The sequence below is a fragment of the Heptranchias perlo genome, chromosome 1, assembly GCF_035084215.1.
Source record: "Heptranchias perlo isolate sHepPer1 chromosome 1, sHepPer1.hap1, whole genome shotgun sequence".
In the NCBI taxonomy this organism is placed as follows: Eukaryota; Metazoa; Chordata; class Chondrichthyes; order Hexanchiformes; family Hexanchidae; genus Heptranchias; species Heptranchias perlo.
Window position 1 is genome coordinate 29,000,418 of NC_090325.1, and position 26,215 is coordinate 29,026,632.

The following is a 26,215-nucleotide window of genomic DNA, read 5'->3' on the forward strand; positions in this document are numbered from 1 at the left end:
CTTCCATTGAAGTTGGGGTGTAAAGTGCGCATTCCACTCGCTGCCACCCAGAGACCAGTTAAAAATCCACCCCAATATCCCCTCCATGTGATTGTCTGGGATTTGCAGCTCATTAATCACCACAACTTCACATGATTCACTTGCATGTGCACAGTGTTAAGTGCAAAATGCCCCGGGATTGAAGAGCTGCATATGAATGGGGATTAGATGGTTATGGTCACTGGACACCATACATATTGGTATTAGCAAATCAGGCAGTGGCAAAAATAAAATTCAAATAGGGAAGACTGGTTCAGTGGAAGGAAGAAAATAATTTAAAATTGTTAAGTGCTATGGGCCCTGACCATACTGCATTCATCAGCACCAACTTTCTTCACCTTAATGAACATGAAAAAGGAAAGGCCAAACTCAATGGATCGATTGGAACTTTTTATTCTCTGAAGAGAAAACTTTCTGTACATTTTAAACAAAAGCATAAACCACTTTCCAACAGTTTATGCAAAGAGGAAGCAGAGCACTCAGCGACACATTAACAAGACAGGTCGGCAGACACAGGAGTGAGCTTACGCATCGAAGGTGGACAAGAAGTCAATTACAATCTTCTTCAGCTTGACTTCCATCTCATCATTGATCTTCCCCTCAGTCCTTTACAAAAATAAAGATTCATTTATTTGCCTTGGTAGTTAACATTGTTTGTAGTGTTACAAATTGTGAACATTATAAATCAAAATTCAAAGGCTCAGATTGATGCATTTAAAGATTAGGTGGGTTCAGATGTCCAGCGTATAAATGATATGGAATGACAAAGCAGATCCCTGCCAACCTCTCACTGGTACCAGCCATGCTGCAGCAAAAAAATGTCAAACCAGCTAGAAATGTCTCCACCCTGGATACATATTTGACAGAAGATACAAGGTTATGGGGAGAAAGCATAGAACAGTGATTATTTTTGGATTTCTCCAGCAATAGTTGGCTCAGACACCCTCTTGTTCTGTAAACATCTATGGAAGAGTAAAGCAGTATCATCCCACCTCTTACTGGCCATTTCAGAACAGCAATGAAGATGGACTGGGGACAAGAAACCCACTCAGCTGCTTGGCTTGGGATAATACAGTATACAACACACAGAGATGCAAGAATGAACAGAATCTTTAGCATTCGACTGGGGGAACACAACAATTTGCTTTACCACCCAAACACAGCACAAAATATCTCCCCTAGGGTGCAAACAAGAGCTTTAATTAATAATCTTTTGCAAGACATCAAACAGTCCAGGTTTGATTCTTTCTATTGCCAGAGGTGATCTTGTATATACCAACAAGCTTTCTATTGATACTTCTGGTTTATTTCCTGCTCCTCTCTTCCCCCTCCCAGTTTGTTCCGATTTTATTAATATGCTTGGTCATCTTTTATTTTTCAGATCTGAATTTAGGACTCAGCCCTAAATTATGAAGTGGCAGACGCTGGCTGCTGTGCTATGTGTTTCAAGTACTTTGTTTCTGTGCCAGGTTTGATGCCCAGTCTGTGCTTGGGCACTGTGACAGAAGACATGAGCGATCCAATTTTGTCGTGTGGATGCAAAGTACACTGTTGGTTAGGACCATCATAGATGCATGTTGTAAAAGGGCTCAATTCACCGATTGACAATGTATCTGGAGTTACCAGACCTTGTAAAGTTGTCTTGGAGACCCTACAAATATTTTTTTTTTTCATATTTAAAAACACTTCCAGGATAAATTTTTGGCTTCAAAGACAGTGGAAGCTAATGTCAGGTAGGGTCCAAAATGGTAAAATACACCAAAAAAGTTGTGAAGTTAAAATTTTCTGGGGTGATGGGACGACAGCAATGCCCCCATCACCACGGGAAATGGGGTGTCTCATGCCTCTTCAGTTATTTCCAAATCTGCCACTGCTTCAAACTACATTTTTGCAATCTCTAGGTACACCACTACAATTAGAGTGATTCCATCTTAAGTACATCTGCAGCTTAAATTATGACAAGCCCACATCTCACTACACTTTAATTCCTGATCACATACAGAGATGTTGGATAGCTTTAGCTAGTTTCCTAGGTTGGCAGAAGGGAAAGTGGTGTCTCTGGGGTTGAGGTGTCTTCCAATTGACAGCCTGGTGATGAATAATTAGTACTGAATTGACAGTCAGACTCAGTAGTCCAATAATTGAGCCAGGCTGGTGTGCAGTACTTCAAGACACTGTTCAGTGATGAGCCAGCCTCAACAATTAATTGGAATTGGAGGCAGAGACCTGAAGGAGCTGCAGTCTTTGTGGGATTCAGTCAGATCAGATGACCCGCTTACCTGATTGTTCCCAAGACATCCTGGTGCTGACTCTTCACATGGGCCAAGAAAGCAGTCTCAAACCTTGTGATCTTGCTGGGCTCCAGTTTATCCAAGTGACCTCGGACACCAGCATAAATAACCGCTACCTGCTCCTCGATTGCCATGGGAACTGAAAGGTAAAACAGGAGTTACCTCACATATTGGAACAAATGCTGCAAGGAAAAGGTTAACCCCCACCCCCCAACAAACCAAAAGTATGTTACACCAATGAGATATCCAACACAAAACATTCATAAACAGTGGTCAGACTGAAGTACCACTCATACCACCTTCTCACATGGCTACTCGAGTTGAGGCAGTGGAGGCCAAGTGGAACCATACAAAGGCTGACACTTTGCCAGGGTAAGTGGGGGCTGGGGGTGGAGGGTGAAGGGAGACAATTAGCAGCAAAAATATTTCAAAATACTACTTCAATACACTTAATGTTACAGAATAGTGAGAAGAGGATAGTTTATTACATTTCAGAACTGAACACAGATAGGTGGAACAATATGGGACAAAAACTAGAAAGAGGAGCCCCAACAAATCATTCAAAAAGAATTGATTTCAACAAAAATAAACAATATTCCACTATGACTCCTGAATACTTTAACTTTTTTGGTTTATAAATTGAAAACAAACTTTGGACATATTACTGCTTTCTCAACATTATATTGCATTATCGCACCACATCATAACCAAAGCTATCAAGAATTAAAGTTTCAGGCAGAAGACCTGCAGGAGTTCCTCAGGGCAGTGTCCTAGGCTCAACCATCTTCAGTTGCTTCATCAATGACCTTCCCTCCATCATAAGGTCAGAAATGGGGATGTTCGCTGATGATTGCAGTGTTCAGTTCCATTCGCAACCCCTCAGATAAATGAAGGAGTCCGTGCCTGCATGCAGCAAGACAGGACAACATCCAGGCTTGGGATGATAAGTGGCAAGTAACATTCACGCCAGACAATGACCATCTCCAACAAAAGGGTCTAACCACTTCTCCTTGACATTCAACTGCATTACCATCGCCGAATCCCCTACAATCAACATCCTGGGGGTCACCATTGACCGGAAACTGAACTGGACCAGTCACAAATACTGTGGCTACAAGAGCAGGTCAGAGGCTGGGTATTCTGTGGCGAGTGACTCACTTCCTGACTCCCCAGAGCCTTTCCACCATCTACAAGACACAAGTCAGGAGTGTGATGGAATACTCTCCACTTGCCTGGATGAGTGCATCTCCAACAACACTCAAGAAGCTCGACACCATCCAGGACAAAGCAGCCTGCTTGATTGGCACCCCATCCACCACCCTAAACATTCACTCCCTTCAACACTGGCACACCGTGGCTGCAGTGTGTACCATTCACAGGATGCACTGCAGCAACTCGCCAAGGCTTCTTCGACAGCATCTCCAAAACCCACGACCTCTACCACCTAAAAGGACAAGAGCAGCAGGCACATTGGAACACCACCTGCACGTTCCCCTCCAAGTCACACACCATCCCAACTTGGAAATATATCGCCGTTCCATCATCGTCACTGGGTCAAAATCCTGGAACTCCCTACCTAACAGCACTGTGGGAGAATAGCCACCACACAGACTGCAGTGGTTCAAGGTGTCTCACCATCACCTTCTCAAGGGCAATTAGGGATGGGCAATAAATGCCAGCCTTGCCAGTGACACCCACATCCCATGAACGAATAAAAAAAAGTCTACTTAGCCCATCCACAGTATTCTTTTGATGCATTTCAATGACCCTGAATCCCATCTGTTGACAACAACCTGTCAAGTTCCTTCTTGAAACCCATTACGGTTTCTTGTTCCACCATCTGTGCCAGTAATCTGTTCTGTATATTTACCACCCTTCTGGTAAAATAGTTGTTCTTGAATTTCCTATTTTCTTTTGTTGTTAAATTTATAAATATGACCCCTTAGTGTGTTATACTAAGGTACATCATAAGGGTACCATACAGTACAGTGAACTGATACCCTGCACCAAGGTGTGTCTGGGTACAAGGTGTTATCTTCCATAGAGCAAGAATCCAGTCAAATGCACTGGCCAGAATTTCTTTTATGTGCAAATATGCCTAGGATTTTCAGTTAATGTTGCATTTGCAGGCTGAGCTCTTTTAAAAAGAACTACTTATGGTGCACCTTACCATTGTAACTTGCAAAGCAACAGTGCCACTATCCATGGTGGAACCAGAGGCAATACAAATTAGGGAAATCAAGCCATCACCTAGCATCACAACCCGGGGGATACACTCACCGTACTGTCCTTGTTTGAGCAGCTCTGTCAAACGAACACCACGATTCAACAGCTGTTGCGTGGCAGCATCTAAGTCGGAGCCAAACTGGGCAAAAGCTGCCACCTCACGGAACTGGGCCAGCTCCAGTTTCATGGTACCAGCCACCTGTAAACAGCAAACACCAAGAATCAGAAGTTATTAGGAATGTCTCATTATTCAAGAGGATCTGAAGGGCATCAGCAGGAGCATTTTGAAGGTATGCTGAGCAAAGAACTTGTCTCCAAGAATTTCACTGTCCATTCTTACTGGAGTTGTATTCCACAAACATCAACCTCTACTTGGAACCTTACCAACATGGTCTTTGACAGTGTCAGCAGGCCAGTTGCATGGCTAGCGAGGGTGGATGCGAAGAGAAGGAGGATTACAGTAGAGCCTGATCTATGCTTGCCAGATGTCCACATATGCACACTTCCAGCGAGGACTGTGGACAGTCATCGGGACTTCAGCTCATTTTTCATATGGTGGTCCTGATGCCAATTGTGGTGTGCTTACTTCTACTCAGCAGACCAAGCATCCAATCTGGTACCTTCCTGGTCTGTATCACTCAGCTATGGATAAGCATAAAAAGCTATCGGAGAAGCCCCACTGCTAGATTTCATGTCTTAGGCTCTCTAATTTGACATTATGCTCTGCTCCCAATAATAAAGACCCAGCTCTTAAATAAGTAGCAATATTGTTCAAACAATCTTCCTGCTCCAATAAAATTCATGAACAGGCAGGCCTACCTTAAAGCGAGTTTGTATAATTGAAAGTACCTGCAGCAGTGCTGAACTATTTCAGTTAGTTGCTAGTCAGTAATCAAAAGGAAGCAGACAAAGCTATGCATTAAATACCTGTTTCATAGCTTTGGTCTGGGCAGCAGATCCTACACGGGACACAGACAGACCCACATTGATGGCTGGGCGGATACCCTTGTAGAACAGTTCAGTTTCCAAGAAGATCTAGTAAACAAGAGTTACATGATTAAACAAAAACCTAATGCTACATCAGAACAGATAATTAAATGCATGACAATAAAAGGTACCACTTACAAGGCTACATATCAAATCTAATGCTACATCTACATTATAGCATGTTCTTATTACAAAACTAAAGTGGTGAATACGCTAAGTTTTATTCTCCAATGAAACTGATAACAACAAATCAATACTCCAGTCTTCCTTCTTTTTACCATTAAAGTTTTGGTACATTTTCAGTGGGCTCTCCCTTCTTCCCATGTCACCCTCACCACTACCATGATTTCCTTCTGTTCTGTGCCTCCCAACAACTCATTGGCCACTTGGGAGTCAAGTGCAAACCCCCTGCATGCTTACTGGGAAATGACCAGCATTCTTGAATTGTATATAGTGGTAAGATGTTGCTGAAAAGTGATCAGTTAGTGTTCCTGAATGCATCCCCAGTCTTGAGTGATTCAAATACTGACTTTTCAACCCGATCTACAAAAAGATCAAAGAACAATTTGTGCTTCTGCAACTTACCTGACCATCAGTGATGGAGATGACATTGGTTGGAATGTAAGCAGACACATCACCAGCCTGAGTCTCAATGACAGGAAGAGCAGTAAGGGAACCACCACCAAAGTTATCATTCATCTTGGCAGCTCTCTCCAGCAGACGTGAGTGCAGGTAGAACACATCACCAGGGTAGGCCTCCCGTCCTGGGGGACGACGCAGCAGCAGGGACATCTGACGGTAGGCAACAGCCTGAAAGAGGTTTAAGCGAGATCAAGACTACGGTTGTTACAAGTCTCATTACACTGTACTAAAGGAGGATCTTGGAGTAGACTATCAATTATCCATGAACACCACACAGTTTCAGATGTAGGGACGAAGTCTGGTCCGAATCATCCTCAGCAGCAGCCTTTCAATATCTTAACTGCCCCCAAAAGTGAGCTTAGACAATTTTGTTCAAAAACTAGCAATGGTTTTAAAAAAAACATTTAAGTATGGATCCCATAGCAGAAGTAGAGACATGAGCCAAGTGGTTCTACTTCAGAAAGACCTCAATGGCTGAATCTCAAGAAAATGTTCCCTGATGAGATCCAAGTTTGATTCTTGGTCTGTCCTGAATTAATTGATCTCAACCAAGAGGGCAGTACAGGCACTACAAATAGTCTGAGCACCTCCAGGCTAAGCAGGGGGAGGGGAGGAAAAGAAAGTCAGCCAGGGTTGCTGTTAGCTTTGGCTCAGTGGATGACTTGCATTGGACTCATAATCCAGCAAAACTCAATACCTTTAGGAGAGGACAAAAAGACATGTTCTATATAAGGGGAACAGTTCCAAGTTTCAACATCGATGTATTGGCCAACAGAACTTGCAGTCAAGCAAAGCAAGAGACATTTCCAATTGGCACAACATTGATTTTAACACTCTGTTCATGCAAGGATTGAATCTCTGATTCAAGATCCAGGATCTGGAAGAGTCTCCACACATGCAGTTCTGTCCAGGCTACTGGATTCTTGCCAAAAGGGTAATATTATAAAGCAGCCAGTTCCAGAGAAGCACTGGCAGAAACCTGACAAGTGGCCTGCTCCCTCATAACCAGGGAAATACAAAGGGAGAAATCTCAATGGCCCGACTAGAGAGGGGGCAAAACTTGACCTCCTCTTGGGAAATAAGGACGGGCAGGTGACAGAAGTGTTAGTGAGGGATCACTTTGGGACCAGTGATCATAATTCCATTAGTTTTAAGATAGCTATGGAGAATGATAGGTCTGGCCCAAAAGTTAAAATTCTAAATTGGGGAAAGGCCAATTTTGATGGTATTAGACAGGAACTTTCAGAAGTTGATTGGGAGAGTCTGTTGGCAGGCAAAGGGACGTCTGGTAAGTGGGAGGCTTTCAAAAGTGTGTTAACCAGGGTTCAGGGTAAGCACATTCCTTATAAAGTGAAGGGCAAGGCTGGTAGAAGTAGGGAACCTTGGATGACTCGGGAGATTGAGGCCCTCGTCAAAAAGAAGAAGGAGGCATATGACATGCATAGGCAGCTGGGATCAAGTGGCTCCCTTGAAGAGTATAGAGATTGCCGGAGTAGAGTTAAGAGAGAAATCAGGAGGGCAAAAAGGGGACATGAGATTGCTTTGGCAGATAAGGCAAAGGAGAATCCAAAGAGCTTCTACAAATACATAAAGGGCAAAAGAGTAACTAGGGAGAGAGTAGGGCCTCTGAAGGATCAACAAGGTCATCTATGTGCAGAACCACAAGAGATGGGTGAGATCCTGAATGAATATTTCACATTGGTATTTACGGTTGAGAAAGGCATGGATGTTAGGGAACTTGGGGAAATAAATAGTGATGCCTTGAGGATTGTACATATTACAGAGAGGGAGGTGCTGGAAGTCTTAATGCGCATCAAGGTAGATAAATCTCCGGGACCTGATGAAACGTATCCCAGGACGTTATGGGAGGTTAGGGAGGAAATTGCGGGTCCCCTAGCAGAGATATTTGAATCATCGACAGCTACAGGTGAGGTGCCTGAAGATTGGAGGGTAGCAAATGTTGTGCCTTGGTTTAAGAAGGGAGGCAGGGAAAAGCCTGGGAACTACAGACCAGTGAGCCTGACATCTGTAGTGGGTAAGTTGTTAGAGGGTATTCTGAGAGACAGGATCTACAGGCATTTGGAGAGGCAGGGACTGATTAGGAACAGTCAGCATGGTTTTGTGAGAGGAAAGTCATCTCACAAATTTGATTGAGTTTTTTGAAGGGGTAACCAAGAAGATAGATGAGGGCTGTGCAGTAGACGTGGTCAACATGGACTTTATCAAAGCCTTTGACAAGGTACCGCATGGTAGGTTGTTACATAAGGTTAAATCTCACGGGATCCAAGGTGAGGTAGCCAATTGGATACAAAATTGGCTTGACGACAGAAGACAGAGGGTGGTTGTAGAGGGTTGTTTTTCAGACTGGAGGCCTGTGACCAGCGGTGTGCCTCAGGGATCGGTGCTGGGTCCGCTGTTATTTGTTATTTATATTAATGATTTGGATGAGAATTTAGGAGGAATGGTTAGTAAGTTTGCACATGACACCAAGATTGGTGGCATTGTGGACAGTGAAGGTTATCTAGGATTGTAACGGGATCTTGATAAATTGGGCCAGTGGGCCGATGAATGGCAGATGGAGTTTAATTTAGATAAATGTGAGGTGATGCATTTTGGTAGATCGAATCGAGCCAGGACCTACTCCGTTAATGGTAGGGCATTGGGGAGAGTTACAGAACAAAGAGTACAGGTTCATAGCTCCTTGAAAGTGGAGTCACAGGTGGATAGGGTGGTGAAGAAGGCATTCGGCATGCTTGGTTTCATTGGTCAGAACATTGAATACAGGAGTTGGGATGTCTTGTTGAAGTTGTACAAGACATTAGTAAGGCCACACTTGGAATACTGTGTACAGTTCTGGTCACCCGACTATCGAAAGGATATTATTAAACTAGAAAAAGAGTGCAGAAAAGATTTACTAGGATGCTACCGGGACTTGATGGTTTGACTTATAGGGAGAGGTTAGATAGACTGGGACTTTTTTCCCTGGAGAGTAGGAGGTTAATGGGTGATCTTATAGAAGTCTATAAAATAATGAGGGGCATAGATAAGGTAGATAATCAAAATATTTTCCCAAAGATAGGGGAGTCTATAACGAGGGGACATAGATTTAAGGTGAGGGGAGAGATACAAAAGGGTCCAGAGGGGCAATTTTTTCACTCAAAGGGTGGTGAGTGTCTGGAACGAGCTGCCAGAGGCAGTAGTAGAGGCGGGTACAATTTTGTCTTTTAAAAAGCATTTGGACAGTTACATGGGTAAGATGGGTATAGAGGGATATGGGCCAAGTGCAGGGAATTGGGACTAGCTTAGTGGTATAAACTGGGCGACATGGACACATTGGGCCGAAGGGCCTGTTTCCAATGTAAACTTCTATGATTCTATCTTTTGGAAGATAGAAAACAAAAGACACCGGACCAGAAATCTCAGTAAAAAGACAAGGAATCTAAATCAATGGCTGTGGTTCAAAGGCACCCAGGAAAACAACAGTACTGACCTGTTTAGACAAGTCATCGTAGATAATTAGTGCATGTTTGCCATTGTCTCTGAAGTACTCTCCCATGGAGCAACCAGAATACGGGGCCAAGTATTGCAGTGGAGCAGCATCGGAGGCTGTGGCAGAGACCACAATGGTGTATTTCATGGCATCTAGAAGACAAGTCAGAACCACAAGTAGAATTATTAGGTGGATGATAACCCAAAATGCTAATTTGCATCAGTGTAGAAGCTATTGCACTCATGCTGCTTATGACTCAATATTTCTTGTGATAACTCACTTGTTTTACCCCCACTTTCTACAGGATCCTGGATGATTTTCTTACCACAAACCAAGCGAGCCAAAACCAATTTTAGTGCACTTGCCACTGCCCCTTCCAAAATCAACTACTCAGCTTAAACTCTTTCAAATGTTCTTGCTAGGTGCCAAACCATTGATTTGAAAAATCAGCAGCAGTCCTTTACTGCACAAATGGCAGCCCAAAAAACACACAAGTGCCAAACATACAGCATAAATCTTTATTCACTCAAACGTTTAAGAATGCACAGCACTCAAAGGATTAATATGACTATTCTGAACCTACCTGCATCTGTCAGTTTCTTGACCAGCTGAGCCACAGTGGACCTCTTCTGACCAATGGCAACATAGACGCAGTACAGCTTCTTCTTCTCATCAGTGCCTTCATTGAACCTCTTTTGATTGATGATGGTGTCAATGGCAATACCAGTTTTGCTGAAACAAACAGGGAGGTGCTGTATACATTAAACAGGCCACTTCAGAGTCAGGGCCTGAGCCATGCAGACCAAAAATATCTCAGGTCTATTAACTACTCTGTTAGGTTAGCTAATCTCAGATAGGGCAGCAGGAGCCCTAAGTGGGCTCCGTGCCTTTAGAAGGGAAGGGAACAAAAATAAAAACAGCCAGGCCCCCACTCCTAATTATCTAATCACTCCTGCTGGAACTGAACATGTGGAGCTGGATGGGGGGCATGAAGAGGAGAATGTTCAGGCTTGTGACATTTGGCCAAAGATCACCACAAATACTGGTCACTTGCATGAGGTACCAGAGTGCCAATGGAGTGAAAGAGGTCAACAACTTCAGGAGAAATGGGGTGGAGGGGGAAGAAAAAGACTCCAGTTTCTTGTTTTCTCTCCCTATCTCAGCCATATGTATAACATGCACAGAAACCACTGTATTTAAGGTACTCCAACCCAATCTACTGAAATCTACATCGGTAGTTCCTATTTGCCTAATAAAGACACAACCTACCTATCCATCCCTAGACAGCTTAGAAGGCTTTGGATTACCATTAAGTAGGCATTGGGGTTCTGCTGAAGCAGCTAAAAACCATTCAACTTAACAGTACACAGCACAGGTAAGCTTTCTGCCAATTTCCAACCAGGACCACCCTACCCATTGAGGGGCTGGCATCTAATCACCACTCGCAGATTTATCTCACTGTTTATGGTAGTGCTTTGCATTATGGCCCTTAACCATTCACCTGGGTTTTAAACCGCAACTGAAATGTCCCTCACTGATACAGTTCACTGAAGTGTCAGCACACAACTGCATTCTCTATTCAACCTCATCTTAGTCACTTTTCCGTCCATGTCATGCTAATCACTGGCTAAGATCAGGCAGATTGTGCCAGTATCACATGAGCCATCCAATAGATGCCCTGGCTCAGCACATTGCAACACCATCTCAGGACAGCATTTTGATTCCCTGGGGCAGAAAGAGCCTTGAATTACTCATTCAATGCTTGCCAAGATAATATTGAAAATGCTGTCTCAGGAGAGCATTGTAATGAAAAAAGACAGCTAATTGGCTCACTGATCCCACTATAGTTGTATATAATTTACACCATCATGAATTTTTTTTATTCGTTCATGGGATGTGGGCGTCGCTGGTTAGGCCAGCATTTTTATTGCCCATCCCTAATTGCCCTTGAGAAGGTGGTGATGAGCCGCCTTCTTGAACCACTTCAGTCCTTGTGGTGAAGGTTCTCCCAGTGTTGTTAGGGAGTTCCTTCATCTTTGCTGGGTCAAAATCCTGGAACAGAGATATATTTCCAAGTCGGGATGGTGTGTGTCTTGGAGGGGAACGTGCAGGTGGTGTTGTTCCCATGTGCCTGCTGCCCTTGTCCTTCTAGGTGGTAGAGGTCGCAGGTTTGGGAGGTGCTGTCGAAGAAGCCTTGGCAAGTTGCTGCAGTGCATCCTGTGGATGGTATACACTGCAGCCACTGTGCGCCGGTGGTGAAGGGAATGAATGTTTAGGGTGGTGGATGGGGTGCCAATCAAGCGGGCTGCTTTGTCCTGGATGGTGTGGAGCTTCTTGAGTGTTGTTGCAGCTGCACTCATCCAGGCAAGTGGAAAGTATTCCATCACACTCCTGACCTGTGCCTTGTAGATGGTGGAAAGGCTTTGGGGAGTCAGGAGGCGAGTCACTCGCCGCACAATACCCAGCCTCTGACCTACTCTTGTAGCCACAGTATTTATGTGGCTGGTCCAGTTAAGTTTCTGGTCAATGGTGACCCCGAGGATGTTGATGGTGGGGGATTCGGCAATGGTAATGCCATTGAATGTCAAGGGGTGGTGGTTAGACTCTCTTGTTGGAGATAGTCATTGCCTGGCTCGAATGTTACTTGCCACTTAACAGCCGTATCTTGATATCAAGCGGAGTCGAATTGGCTGAAGACTGGCTTCCGTGATGGTGGGGATATCGGGAGGAGGCAGAGATAGATCATCCACTTGGCACTACTTAGCTTTACTAAAAGTGCTTTACTCCATTGCTCTTACCCAGTCTGTCTGTCACCGATGATAAGCTCTCGCTGTCCACGGCCAATGGGTACTAGACTGTCGACAGCCTTAATGCCAGTCTGCATGGGCTCACGCACTGAGATCCTGGGGATAATACCAGGGGCTTTCAGTCCCACACGTCTACGGCTCTTAACTCCAAGTGGACCCTGTTAGAGAAAGGCAAATACTGAGGTTTATGAGGATTCAAACTTCTTTTAGTTCCTTTTGCTTGTAGAAGACAGGACATTTTGACTTGGTCACTCCATTGACATGACCAGGTTAAGCTTCAACAACTGGCTACAAAACTGTCCTTTGGAGCTGGTTTTCAGCCCAGAGGCCAAATTTTGGAACTCTGGATCTTAGCCCCAGAATGGGGCACAAGAGAAAACCGATACATTTAAGGGGAAGCTGGATAAGCACGAAGGAGAAAGGAATAGAAGGATATGCTGATAGAGTTAGATGAAGTAACCCTAGGTGGCTCATGGAGCATAAGCACTGCCATAGACCAGTTGGGCCGAATGGCCTGCTTCTGTGCTGTAAATGATGTAATTCTATGTAAAAATGACATTTTAAAAAAGTTAAGTTAAAAAAGTGAGAATGAAGATGACTACATAGAGAAGTTTTTTTTAAATTTAAGAAAGCATGTATTTTACTGCATGAACATTATAGCAACAAAAATACTCTTACACTAGTATTTCTAGGAGCTAGGAATAAACCTGATATCATACCAGGGCAGTTTTTGAAAACTCCTTACCTTTCCATCAATGGCATTACCCAAAGCATCTACAACACGTCCAAGTAGCTCCTCTCCTACAGGGACATCCACAATGGCACCAGTTCTCTTCACAATGTCACCTTCCTTGATCAGCTTGTCATTACCAAACACTACAACACCAACATTGTCAGGTTCCAAGTTCAGAGACATTCCCTGAAAGACACCAATTGAGTTAGTAGAATGCAATAGGAATTCTGCTGCCTTGACTATAATGAGCAGTGGCTGCCATGTGACTAATGAACAATCTGGAGTTCAGACAGAAACTACTGGTTTGTTCATAAGTGTTAATACAGCTTCCAGCCAACTACCAGGATGCACATGGGAGTGGCCTGAACCAATCCTCACCCAGATTTTTCCTTATCTTTTAGAAGTGTGTACACCAATACCATTCTGTATACCATGCCACCAGTACAATTTCCCCCCCCCCCCCCAAGGGAAAAAAAACTCTCATCTTCTGAAGGCATGGGCTTCTCCCAGGATGGTTTTTTAAAAAAAAATCATTCATGGGATGTGGACATCACTGGCAAGGCCAGCATTTATTCGCACCCCTAATTGCCCTCAAGGAGGTGGTGGTATGCCGCCTTCTTGAACCACTGCAGTCCGCTCCCTTAAGTCCAAGGGACGCAGACTTGGACCTTTATGGCGGGTAACTAGTTCAGCCATTCATCGCCAGATCTGGCTGGACCACGTAAAGCACTAGTGGGTCCTGCTCTCCTCTCGCAAAACTGCTCACTATTCCAGGATCATCCTGGAATGCAAAAATAACCCCCAGCTTCTCTTCACTACAAACCATCTTCTTAAACACCTCTCCCCTGCCCCCTCACCTCCAACAAAAAGTACAAAGAGCTCATGGAATTCTGTGTCACTAAGATTGAGACCATCCACTCAGCTGCCACTGCCGCTTCCCTCCATTCCCCTTGCCCACCAAGCCAAACTTCCCCTACGGTTCTCCCCTGCCTTGAACTCGCATCTTTCTCTCCTATCTCCCATCATGCCCTCAGAGCTCATCTTGACCATGAGACCCACCTCCTGCTCCCTCGATCCTATTCCCACTAAACTGCTGACCACCCAAGATCCCTTCCTGGCTCCCATGTTAATGGTTTCCTCCCCTCTGGTACTGTCCCCCTCCCCTTCAAATCTGCCGTCATCAAACCCCTCCTCAAAAAACCCACCCTTGATCCCTCTGTCCCTGCGAACTACTGCCCCATCGCCAACCTCCCTTTCCTCTCCAAAGTCCTTGAACGTGTTGTCACCTCCCAAATCCGTGCCCATCTTTTCTGCAATTCCATGTTTGAATCCCTCCAATCAGGTTTCCGCCCCTGCCACAGTACTGAAACGGCCCTTATCAAAGTCACAAATGACATCCTATGTGACTGTGACGATGGTAAACTATCCCCCCTCTTCCTTCTCTAGCTGTCTGCAGCCTTTGACACGGTTGACCACACCATCCTCCTCCAACGTCTCTCCTCCGTCGTCCAGCTGGGTGGGACTGCCATCACCTGGTTTCATTCTTATCTATCCAGTCGTAGCCAGTGAATCCCCTGCAAAGGCTTCTCTTCCCACTCCCGCAGTTACCTCGAGTCCCCCAAGGATCTATCCTTTGTCCCCTCCTATTTCTCACCTGGATGCTACCCCGGGTGACATCATCCAAAAACACTTTAGATTCCACATGTACGCTGACGACACACAGCTCTAACTCTCAACCACCTCCCTCGACCCCTCTACCTTCTCTCATGTGTCACATTGCTTGTCTGATGCCCAGTACCGGATGAGCAAAAATTTCCCCCAACTAAATATTGGGAAGACTGACGCCATTGTCTTTGGTTCCCGCTGCAAACTCAGTTCCCTAGGCACCTAGTCCACCACCCTCCCTGGCCACTGAGGCTGAACCAAACCGTTCGCAACCTTGGCGTTCTATTTGACAGATGAGCTTCCGACCCCATATCCACTCCATCACCAAGATCGCCTACTTCCACCTCCGCAACATTGCCCGTCTCAGCTCATCTGCTGCTGAAACCACTTCCATCTTCCACCCTCTATAAACTTGAGCTTATCCAAAACTCTGCTGCCCGTATCCTAACTCTCACCAAGTCCTGTTCACCCATCATCCCTGTGCTCACTGACCTACATTGGCTCCCAATCCAGCAAAGCCCCATTTTTTAAAATTCTCATTCATGTTTTCAAATCCCTCCATGATCTCGCCCCTCCTTATCTCCGTAACCTCCTCCAGCCCTACAAACTTCCGAGATCTCTGCACGCCTCCAATTTTTGCCTCATGCGCATCCTCGATTTTAATCATTCCAACATTGCCGGCCGTGCCTTCAGCTGCCTAGCCCTAAGCTCTGGAATTCCCTTCCTAAACCTCTCCACATCTCTCTCCTCCTTTAAAATGCTCCTTAAAATTTACCTCTTTGACCGAGTTTTTGGTCACCTGTCCTAATACCTCCTTATGTAGCTCTGTGAAATTTTGTTTGTTAAAGCGCCTTGGGACGTTTTACTACGTTAAAGACGCTAAATAAATGCAAGCTGTTGTGTGGTGACAGCGTTCCCAGGTAGGGAGTTCCAAGATTTTGACCCAGCAACGATGAAGGAGCAGCGATATATTTCCAAGTCAGGATGGTGTGTGGCTTGGAGGGGAACATGCAGAACACAAAGTGTTCCTTATGTGCTGGCTGCTCGCCAGTATCTAGCCCAAGTGGCCACACTTCAACCTCGACAGCAAGTGTTAGCAGACAGTTCAACAGTGGGGCCATTATAGTTGAGCTTAATTCTGTCCTCATCGAACATATGGGCTTGTCAGGAGTCACTGGATAATAACTAGGAGCAGAAACCCTGGCTGAATTATCTAGGCCAGATACTAAAGCTAATTCTACTACTTTGACCATAATCCTGGCCATGATCAGCTAAATCAGCATATTTTGGGAAACAAACCTGGCACCTTATGACAAAAGGTTTCTATAAGGGGAACAGAGACTACTACAATCAGAGGAAAGAGTTACCAAATTAATATTCTCAGTTACATTCAGCCCGTATTAATTTTCAAAGGCACAATTTGCAGAGGATAAAGGACATGTGAAAAATAAGTTATTTCTCTAACTGTTGCAGAGGCCTGAGGATCTCAAAAGGAAACGGCAACAATTGTTGGTGAGGCTTGGCTGCCACGGTATGAATTTAGCAACTGTCTAAGAGATTCTACATACAAGTTACAGTTGAAGGACAAACAGATTTAGTTTCCCATCAATCCATCACAAGTACTTTAGCGCCCAGTTACCTTCAGGCCAGAGGAGAATTCCACCATTTCTTCAGCCTGCACATTCCTCAGACCATACACACGAGCAATACCATCACCAATCGACAGCACACGACCAGTCTCCTCCAGCTCAGCAGAGGTGTCAGCTCCCAGGATACGTTCCTCCAGAATGGAAGAAACCTCTGCAGTACCTAAGGGAAAACACCAGAGATGCAAAACTATAGTCATGAGGAGATATTGGAGATTCTGGGACTATTGCCAATACAGCAGAGAAGGCTGAGAATTACATACAATGTATAGCACAGAAACGAGCTTTTCCTCCCACCTTTCATCTATCCCCATCAACATATCCTTCTACTCCTTTCTCCCTCATGTGTTTATCAAGCTTCCCCTTAAACGCATCTATGCTCATCGCCTCAACTACTCCTTGTGGTAGCGAGTTCCACATTCTAACCCCTCTGTGTAAAGAAGTTTCTCCTGAATTCCCTATTGGATTTATTAGTGACCATCTTATAGTTATGGCCCCTAGTTCTGGTCTCCCCCGCAAGTGGAAACTTCTTCTCTATGTCTACCCTATCAAAGCCTTTCATAATCTTGAAGGCCTCGTATCAGGTCATCCCTCAGTCTTCACTTCGAGAGAAAAGAGCCCCAGCCTGTTCAATCTTTCCTGAACTGAGAGGTTATACCTTCCTAATAAATCTTTTTTGCACCTTCTCCAGTGCCTCAATATCCTTTTTATAATACGGAGACCAGAACTGTTCACAGTACTTCAAGTATGATCTATCCAAGGTTCTATACAAGTTTAACATAACTTCCCTGCTTTTCAATTCTATCCCTCTAAAAATGAAGCCCAATACTTAGTTTGTGTTTTTATTTTAAAAATGGGCTTATTAATCTGCGTTGCTATTTTTAGTGATGTGTACTCCCAGATTCCTCTGCTCCTCTACCCCATTTAGATCCTTATTGTCCAAGGAGTATGCAGCCTCCTTATTCTTCCTACCAAAATGTTATGCCTTACACTTAACCATGTTGAAAGACTTCATTTTTAAAAACCTCCTTTAGATCTTATGAAAGGCTTTGATAGTGAATGGGGAGTTACTGATAGGATGGGAGGTTTCAGCAATTTTAAAATCAACCATCTTCAGCCAGAAGTGCCGAGTGGATGATCCATCTCAGCCTCCTCCCGATATCCCCACCATCACAGAAGCCAGTCTTCAGCCAATTCAATTCACTCCACGTGATATCAAGAAACGGCTGAGTGCACTGGATACAGCAAAGGCTATGGGCCCCGACAACATCCCGGCTGTAGTGCTGAAGACTAGTGCTCCAGAACTAGCTGCGCCTCTAGCCAAGCTGTTCCAGTACAGCTACAACACTGGCATCTACCAGACAATGTGGAAAATTGCCCAGGTATGTCCTATCCACAAAAGGGACAAATCCAATCCAGCCAATTACCATCCCATCAGTCTACTCTTAATCAGCAAAGCGATGGAAGGGGTCATCGACAGTGCTATCAAGCGGCACTTACGCACCAATAACCTGCTCACCGAATCACAGTTTCGGTTCCGCCAGGACCGCTCGGCTCCAGACCTCATTACAGCCTTAGTCCAAACATGGACAAAAGAGCTGAATTCCAGAGGTGAGGTGAGAATGACTGCCCTTGACATCAAGGCAGCATTTGACTGAGTGTAGCACCAAGGAGCCCTAGTAAAATTGAAGTCAATGGGAATCAGGGGGAAAACTCTCCAGTGGCTGGAGTCATACCTAGCACAAAGGAAGATAGTAGTGGTTGTTGGAGGCCGATCATCTCAGCCCCAGGACACTGCTGCAGGAGCCCATCAGGGCAGTGTCCTTGGCCCAACCATCTTCAGCTGCTTTATCAATGACCTTCCCTCCATCATAAGGTCAGAAACGGGGATGTTGGCTGATGATTGCAGTGTTCAGTTCCATTCGCAAGCCCTCAGATAATGAAGCAGTCCGTGCCCACGTGCAGCATGACCTGGACAACATCCAGGCTTGGGCTGTTAAGTGGCAAGTAACATTTGCACCAGAGACGTGCCAGGCAATGATCATCTCCAACAAGAGTGTCTAACCACATCCCCATGACATTCAATGGCATTACCATCACCAAATCTCCCACCATCAACATCCTGGGGGGTCACCATTGACCAGAAACTTAACTGGACCAGCCACATAAATACTGTGGCTACAAGAGCAGGTCAGAGGCTGGGTATTCTGCAGTGAGTGACTCACCTCCTGACTCCCCAAAGCCTTTTCACCATCTACAAGGCACAAGTCAGGAGTGTGATGGAATACTCTCCACTTGCCTGGATAAGCGCAGCTCCAACACTCAAGAAGCGCGTCACCATCCAGGACAAAGCAGCCCACTTGACTGGCACCCCATCCACCACCCTAAACATTCACTCCGGCGCACCGTGGCTGCAGTGTGTGCCATCTACAGAACGCACTGCAGCAACTCGCCAAGGCTTCTGCGACAGCACCTCCCAAACCCACGACCTCTACCACCTAGGTCACATCGTTCACCTGACGAAGGGGGAAGCCTCCAAAAGCTTGTGAATTTAAAATAAAATTGCTGGACTATAACTTGGTGTTGTAAAATTGTTTACAATTGTCAACCCCAGTCCATCACCGGCATCTCCACACCGAGGCCAAGGGCAGCAGGCACATGGGAACACCACCATCTGCACATCCCCCTCCAAGTCACACACCATCCCGATTTTGAAATATATCGCCCGTCCTTCATCGTCGCTGGGTCAAAATCCTGGAACTCCCTTCCTAACAGCTCTGTGGGAGAACCTTCACCACATGCACTGCAGCGGTTCAAGGCGGCAGCTCACCACCACCTTCTCAAGGGCAATTAGGCATGGGCAATAAATACTGGCCTTGCCAGCGATGCCCATATCCCATGAATGAATAAAAAAGTCACAGACTGAGAAAGATTATGGGAAATTTCTTGATGCAGCGGGTTACTAGATCATGGAATGCTTTGCTAGAGGGAATGGCTGAAGCAAAAACAATTGCATCTTTTAAGAGAAAATTGGATAAACACTTGAAGCAGTGCAAGATACAGATTTACAGGGAGAGTGCAGGGCCATGGGATTAGTTTTGGATTGCTCTAGTTAAGAGATGACACAGCACATGAGGCCATTCTACCTATCGAGAATATGAATTTTTATGGTTCTATGCACCAGAGCAAAATGATTCAAGGCTGGTTAAACCATGGCTAATTTAACCAAGATTTCCCGTAACTACTGTCAATTTAATAAAAAATATCTGGACAAACCACTATTCCAGGCTATCTACTTTAACCAACAAAACATGCATTTGATTTGGGAAAAATAATCCAGTTTCCTGACAGCCCTGGCAAACCACATCCAAGTGAAACACAATTCAAAATTAAGCATCACTATGGGTTATGATTTCTTAAAGCAAGACTGCTCTAGAACACTACTGTCAAAGGATACTAAAAATTTAATGATAGCCTAGACCAATTAGACAGCCATAAGGTGATGATATACCCACTGGCACCCCAAAGTGGAGCTTATGCCATAGGTCAATGCAGGCTCAGACCTGTAATTCTCTTGGTCTCTGGCAAGCCAACAGCTGCACCTGACACCAGAACAGAAAGCAAGTCACCCAACATGCTCACACTCAACTAACCTTCAGTTAGTTACATGACCTGAAACCAGGCAAGGGGAATATAAATACAAGGATAAAAGTAACAAAAATCAAAAGGGAATGGTTATTGTTGACACTATGATTGACTTATTTCATCTTCTCCCATAAACACTGGAATGTGAATATCAACAAAAATTAAGTTAGTCATAGTCCTTTTCTAAAGACTGACCAGTCTTTTGAAGCCATGTCCTTGAAGTGTGAAGATTCTTGGTGCCTACAAAGGCTGCAGGAAGGGCACATCTTGCCACCTGCAAAGAATAAGACTAAAAATAAATACATTTTCCCCAGACAAACCCAGTGCATGAATAGTTTAATAGCATTCTACAGGGAATGTAGGAAGTAAGCCTCTAAAACAGGATTAGCTACACAACACTTCCAAAGCATTGGTTTCAAATTCAATAGCAGAATTACTCTTGGTAAATTTAAGTGACATTCAGCTTTGTTTTTTGGCAGGACCAGTGAACTAGGTTCACATTAGCAGATGATCTGCAAGTCTGGTTTCAAAGACAATGTCACCACACATTTCTCAAATTCAAAAGAATTTATGTATTACCCATATGAGTGAGCTTCACAGATTTGTTCTTATGAATATCTTATGCTATTACTTTGTGACAAATGTTACTATAACTGGATGAAGCAGACTTGATAGTTTGAATGTCTGTTTCTCACTCTAGATTGTATTTTGACTTTCTTACTGGATTCTAACATCCCTAAACAGCATCCGAGAAGTTTTTTTAAAAATTTATTCTCTGGATGTGCGAATCAGTGACAAGGTCATGTTTATTACCCATCCCTAGGAAGGCAGTGATGGAGCTTCTCTTTGAAATGATCAATAATAAAAAGGAAATTATTTAACCAACCCAGTCAAATGCTATCTGATTTATACAATGGATAAAAGGTAAGATTAAAAAAACTCAACTAATACAATTCCATATCTAGTACAACTGACAACTAAAGACAATCTATCCTGGCCTTCATTCGTTCTCCCAATTGAACACACACCATTTAGAGGCAATCCTTTACTATTAGACAAAATTTAAGATTTTGTACATCCTACCTAAAAAATACACTATAAATAATTAACCCAGCACTCCTGCAAAAATTGACTTTTAGTCACTTAACTAGGCACTGTAATATCACTGTACACATAATTCAACACAAGGTCAAAACCACAACACCACAGATTAATGTAATTCTATTGCAGATTAATACAGCACCTATATAGAATGTAGTCTGAATAAACCTGTTCAACTGAATATACAAAGCAAAATCACTGATTTAACACAGTGCCATTCTGTATAAACACTAGACACAATATCAAACAGCCAAAGAATTAAAACAGTATAGCATTTTGCTAAACCAATTGTCAAACAAATTAAATTTGGCCCAATTAAATACAAGAAAAACCTCAATGTTCTTTACAATTCTCAAGCTCTAACCACAAAATTCCAACCTTCATTAGGCCTCAACTGTCAATCTGCCAAGATCCATAATCATGTACACATAATATATAAATAAAATTGAATAAAATGAAAAGCAACCACATATCTTGTGCCAAATTAATGCAACGATAATGAATGCAACCAATCAAATCTGGAAAACAAATGCAAAAAAACTCACCATAAACAATTTGTAAAATCTATAAAGATAAATTTGATGATCAAAGATATTGCAAAGCATCTGAAGGTTTGAACGTGAAGTAATGGGAAGCATTAAGGACCTGACCTTCAACAGGACATCGTCAGTGAACCTCCTTCACAGGCACACATGGAAGTGTTAGAATTTTTTTTTAAATGCATGACAAGGTGACACAAATGCAATAATTAATCCCTCCTGCAATAAGTGCAAAACCGTTTTAAAGAATAGCTACTAAACTAACCCCCCTAAAAAAAAACAATATAACAGTTTTTGCTCAAAGTCACTCTAGGCCCCACGAGCTGGCTTTCCAAAATGGCGGCTCCGGTTCGGCTCCGAATTATTGAATTCCGCCGGCGGTTCCGGACCGTCCAACCCGGTATTTAGCTTTCGGGGATGCTTACATGAGCCCGCTGCCTGGGGAGGGATCGCGCAAAGGCGGTTGCGAGGCGGGCCGACAGCATGGTCTTGGCTTTCCTTGTTTCTCTGCGGTTCCTGCTATGAGATCTGCCGCCTCCTCCTCCGAGCGGCTCTGGAAATGGCGCCGTCTGACCGGCTGTTCTTCTCCTGAAGAGCGGAAGGTCACCAGAGCGAGGCTCCGCCCTTCACCCGGAAGGACACTCACACAGTTCATGCAATAGAATCATTGAACTTTTTAAACTGACCTTCGATTTAACGATTATTATTAACCTATTTTTGAGGGGGGGGGGGGTCGCAAACATTTCCCTGAATTAAGGAAACAATTTTTAAAAAATGACAAATATGCTATATTAAAATGCATGTACTTAATGGTGTTATATTTAACCCTTAACCTTAACCCCAACCCCTTGGTCTCTCACCTTTAAGACTCTCCTTAAAACCTACCTCTTTAACCAAAGCTTTTGGTCACCTGTCCTAATATCTCCTTATGTGGCTCGGTGTCAAGTTTTGTTTGATAACACTCCCATGAAGTGCCTTGGAACCTTTTATTATGTTAAAGGCGCTATATAAATGCAAGTTCTTCTTGTAGTCCTAAATCGGCGTTGTCAATAGCCATTATGGCGTCATTCGTGATGTTAGGTCAGTAGGGTTGCCAACCCTCCAGGACCGTCCTGGAGTCTCCAGGAATTAAATATTAATCTCCAGGGTATTGCCACGAGCAAGTATCGGTAACCCCGGAGCAAAATCCTAGGGACGTTAAAAAGAAAATTGTGTGTGATTTTTTTCCCCCATTTTCTTTTGAACACTTTTATTTAATTAGTTATAAAAATGTTGGAGATGGGATAAAAAGGCTGTCTGACTAACAGTCAAGCATCATCCAATCAGGTAATTAAGAGCCTGTTTGCTTTCCAGTTGGTGCACTGCAAGGATGGACATAGCCGTCTCTCGGAAATTCCCTCAGTGCCATTTCACTCTGCACGGAAGGATTTTCTGTACGGGCTGCTCTCCACTTCCTCGCCCATGTCTTTGGTCCGGACACGCCATCTTGCCATCCAGCGGAGGTGGGGGCCCCATTGGAGGGCTCTCTCCGCAGGAGTCCTCCCCTGCAACATTGGAGATCTGGGGTGGAGCGTGTTGCATGGAGCAGTACCGACAAATAGGCTCTTAAGTCACTTCACGGACTCCCAGGCAGCCTGTGACTTCTGCGACCAGGATGAGTCCGTGTTTTATGTATTCATGGAGTGCGAGAGGTTGCAGCCCCTCTTCCACTGTTTGAAGGGGCTGCTCCTCAACTTCTAGCTGCACTTCAGAGCCATGCTCCTGATCTTTGGTCACTCAGCGTGGAGGGGGGCGGGCAAGTCGGAGGACCTCATGGGTCTGCTGCTGGGCCTGGCCAAGGTGGCAATTCACAGGTCCAGGATGAACGTGGCCCGTGAGGTGGTCGCTCTGGCTGCCTGCCTCTCTTCAGCGTCTTGTCCGGGCCCGGGTGGCCCTGGAGAAGGAGCACGCGTTGTCAACCGGAATACTAGAGGCCTTCCGTGACCGGTGGCCACCATAGGGACTAGAGTGTATAGTTGACATCAGCAACAACATTATGATTTAATTTGATAAGTTTTCTTTCTCTTTGGTATGGTTTGGGTGTTTATTGGTTGTGCCCCTCTAAAAAGGGGGCACTTTTGTTAGATTTTTTTTGGGGGCAACTCAGTGTCTCCTAACAGGTTTATTAAAAAGAGGCAAAGACGGACATGTCAGGCAATCAATGGCGGGAGTGTGGGGCGAGGCAGTTAGAGGTAGAAGGTCATGTGATGAAACCTCCAACTATAGGTCCAACCAGAGTCGACAACCCTATAGATCAGTCGCATTGTCAATAGTCACCCCATTAACGAAATTCCTTTCAAACCATTTAAACTAAGATAATGATTCCCTTGTTACACCTGTATATGCCAGGTTGGGTCCCTATTATGCAATAAGATCACAACATAATTACGGATGAGGAAGGGTATTGGCCCCATCTTAGTTTGACCACCCAGATGCCCCGGCTACATTGTAGGTCTTCAGCCTAATTTTCATTGAAACCGGGAGCTGAAGGGATTCGCAAAATTTCACATGTTCCCCCCACCCCGAAGATTTATTGGAGTTATTAAAGAAACCCTGGTGTGACTGTTTTAAAAAATCCAAGGTCTCTCAAAATGGCTGCGGTCAGACACATGGCCGAGGACCGGCAGATTTGAAATTGCATTCTCAACAACTCGGCAGGCTTCGTGTTTCAGACAGGTTTCTTTAAACAATGCAGCTGCATTCTAGCCCTGAGGCAAGCTATCAACATGGCCGGCCAACACATCAAAATTCGAGCAGGAAGTGATTGCAGGACAAAAGGTGAACCATCAAGGTACATTCGGAACAATGGTAAAGCAGTTAGCGAACAGATCGATACAGGAACCGGCCATTATGTAAATGAGCCAGAAATTAGGTCCTTTGTCTTAAAGCAGTTATGGAACTCAGAAATACAGGAATTGGCCATTAATGTAAATGGGCCAGTGATGGGGTCCTTTGTCTTATGTTTCGTGCTTAAATCAAACAATGAAGCAAGCTGATGAGGTATGAAAAAAACCTGTTACCAAGAGGGTATAACTGGGCTGCCCAGTATCTCTTTCTCTTCTCTCTTCGCCTGGTGGCCGGGGTCCTGCTGCTCACTAGCTCAGACTTGAGAAGGAAGGCCATCCAGAAAAACCTCGCAAACGCAGCAGGAGGCCAGGCCTTTTCATCTGTTTTCACCGGTGAGCATTAATTTTCTGGCCGCCACAAGACAGCTTAGCATAGGTGTAAGGTTGGGGGTTAAAGGGGATATTGCTAAACTTGTGATTTTAGAATTTTCCCTCGATGTGTCCGTTTCTTCCACCCCCGATAAGTGTAAGACTGTATTACATCCAAAGCGTTTTCTTTCTTTTTATCTTCTGTATTATACTGTTTACCTTGTAGTTTTAGTTTTCTTATTAATAAACATTGGTTTTCCTTGTACCAATCCACTGGTCTGTTCGTCTGTCTTTGTTACCACTCGATAAGTCCTCAGCTCAGAATCAGGAAGGGGTAAGCGATTCGCAACCGCACTGCGGGCAGGGCAGCTCAGGAAAACATAACTGGCTGACCTATTATAAGCCCGAGAAACTGTAAAAGAAACCCCTTACAGAAATGGCGAGCCAGGTAGGAGCTGAGACGAAAGTGTGTAACAAGACAGACAGTGGTGCGGAGGAGGAATCCGCAATGGAGATAAGGTTGTCTGCCTATGTGTGCGGCAAGGTAAATATCGCGAAAAAGTGGGTGGGCGATATGTTAAAGGCCGAGCGTCCCATTAGATGCAGCCATCCAGTGGACAGCAAGTAGACAGTATAAGAAAGGTATTGAGAAGGCGGTCTGGCTCTTGTGTTTTAAAAAGCAGGTCTTAGTTCTAGACCGTGCTGTAGCAGCGCGAGCAGCCAAGATTAAACAGTTGACCCTAGAGCTGCAGGAAAAGACAGCAGCCGAAGAGTAAGGGGTAGCAGCGCTCCAGGCAATAAGCCAAGAAAGGGCGCAGATGGCAAGGGACCACCAGGCAAAGGTAGAGCGCCTGGAATACCAGATCGCTGAGCTCAAAAGTAGCACTAGAGGTAGAATGGAACACCTGGAATACCAGGTCAGAGAGGCGAGAGGCAGTGAGGTTAGGTTAATGGATAAGATCCACAGCCTCACGCAAGAATTAAAAGAGCAGGAGGAGAAAGTAGGCGAGGTAAAGGCAGCATATAAGCTGGCCTGCGCCCAGAGGTTTGAAGAGGGAGATCATGGCCCCTGCAGGCAAGAAATAGAACGTTTGGGCATGGTCTTAGCGAGGGCGAAGGGCATGGTATGCCTCCTTAGCCCGAAGGCGGGCCAGTCGGATTTTACCGGCAACCCAAACAGGGAAGTCCCACAGGCAGCTCCCAGAACGAC

At 44.7% G+C, this 26,215-nt stretch overlaps 1 protein-coding gene across 1 annotated transcript; it reads right to left on the reverse strand.

Annotated features, from left to right (window-relative positions):
- Positions 1-416: 416 nt before the first annotated feature.
- atp5fa1 (ATP synthase F1 subunit alpha) lies at positions 417-22,410 on the reverse strand. Its single transcript, XM_067982987.1, has 12 exons — positions 22,237-22,410; positions 20,367-20,445; positions 16,520-16,689; positions 13,228-13,401; positions 12,474-12,640; positions 10,259-10,407; positions 9,676-9,827; positions 6,129-6,353; positions 5,484-5,591; positions 4,611-4,755; positions 2,319-2,469; positions 417-645 (listed from the first exon to the last, which is right to left on the reverse strand). The coding sequence occupies exons 1-12, from the start codon at positions 22,294-22,296 to the stop codon at positions 564-566; spliced, it is 1,662 nt and encodes a 553-aa protein (XP_067839088.1). The 5' UTR covers positions 22,297-22,410; the 3' UTR covers positions 417-563.
- Between the last annotated feature and the right edge of the window lie 3,805 nt (positions 22,411-26,215).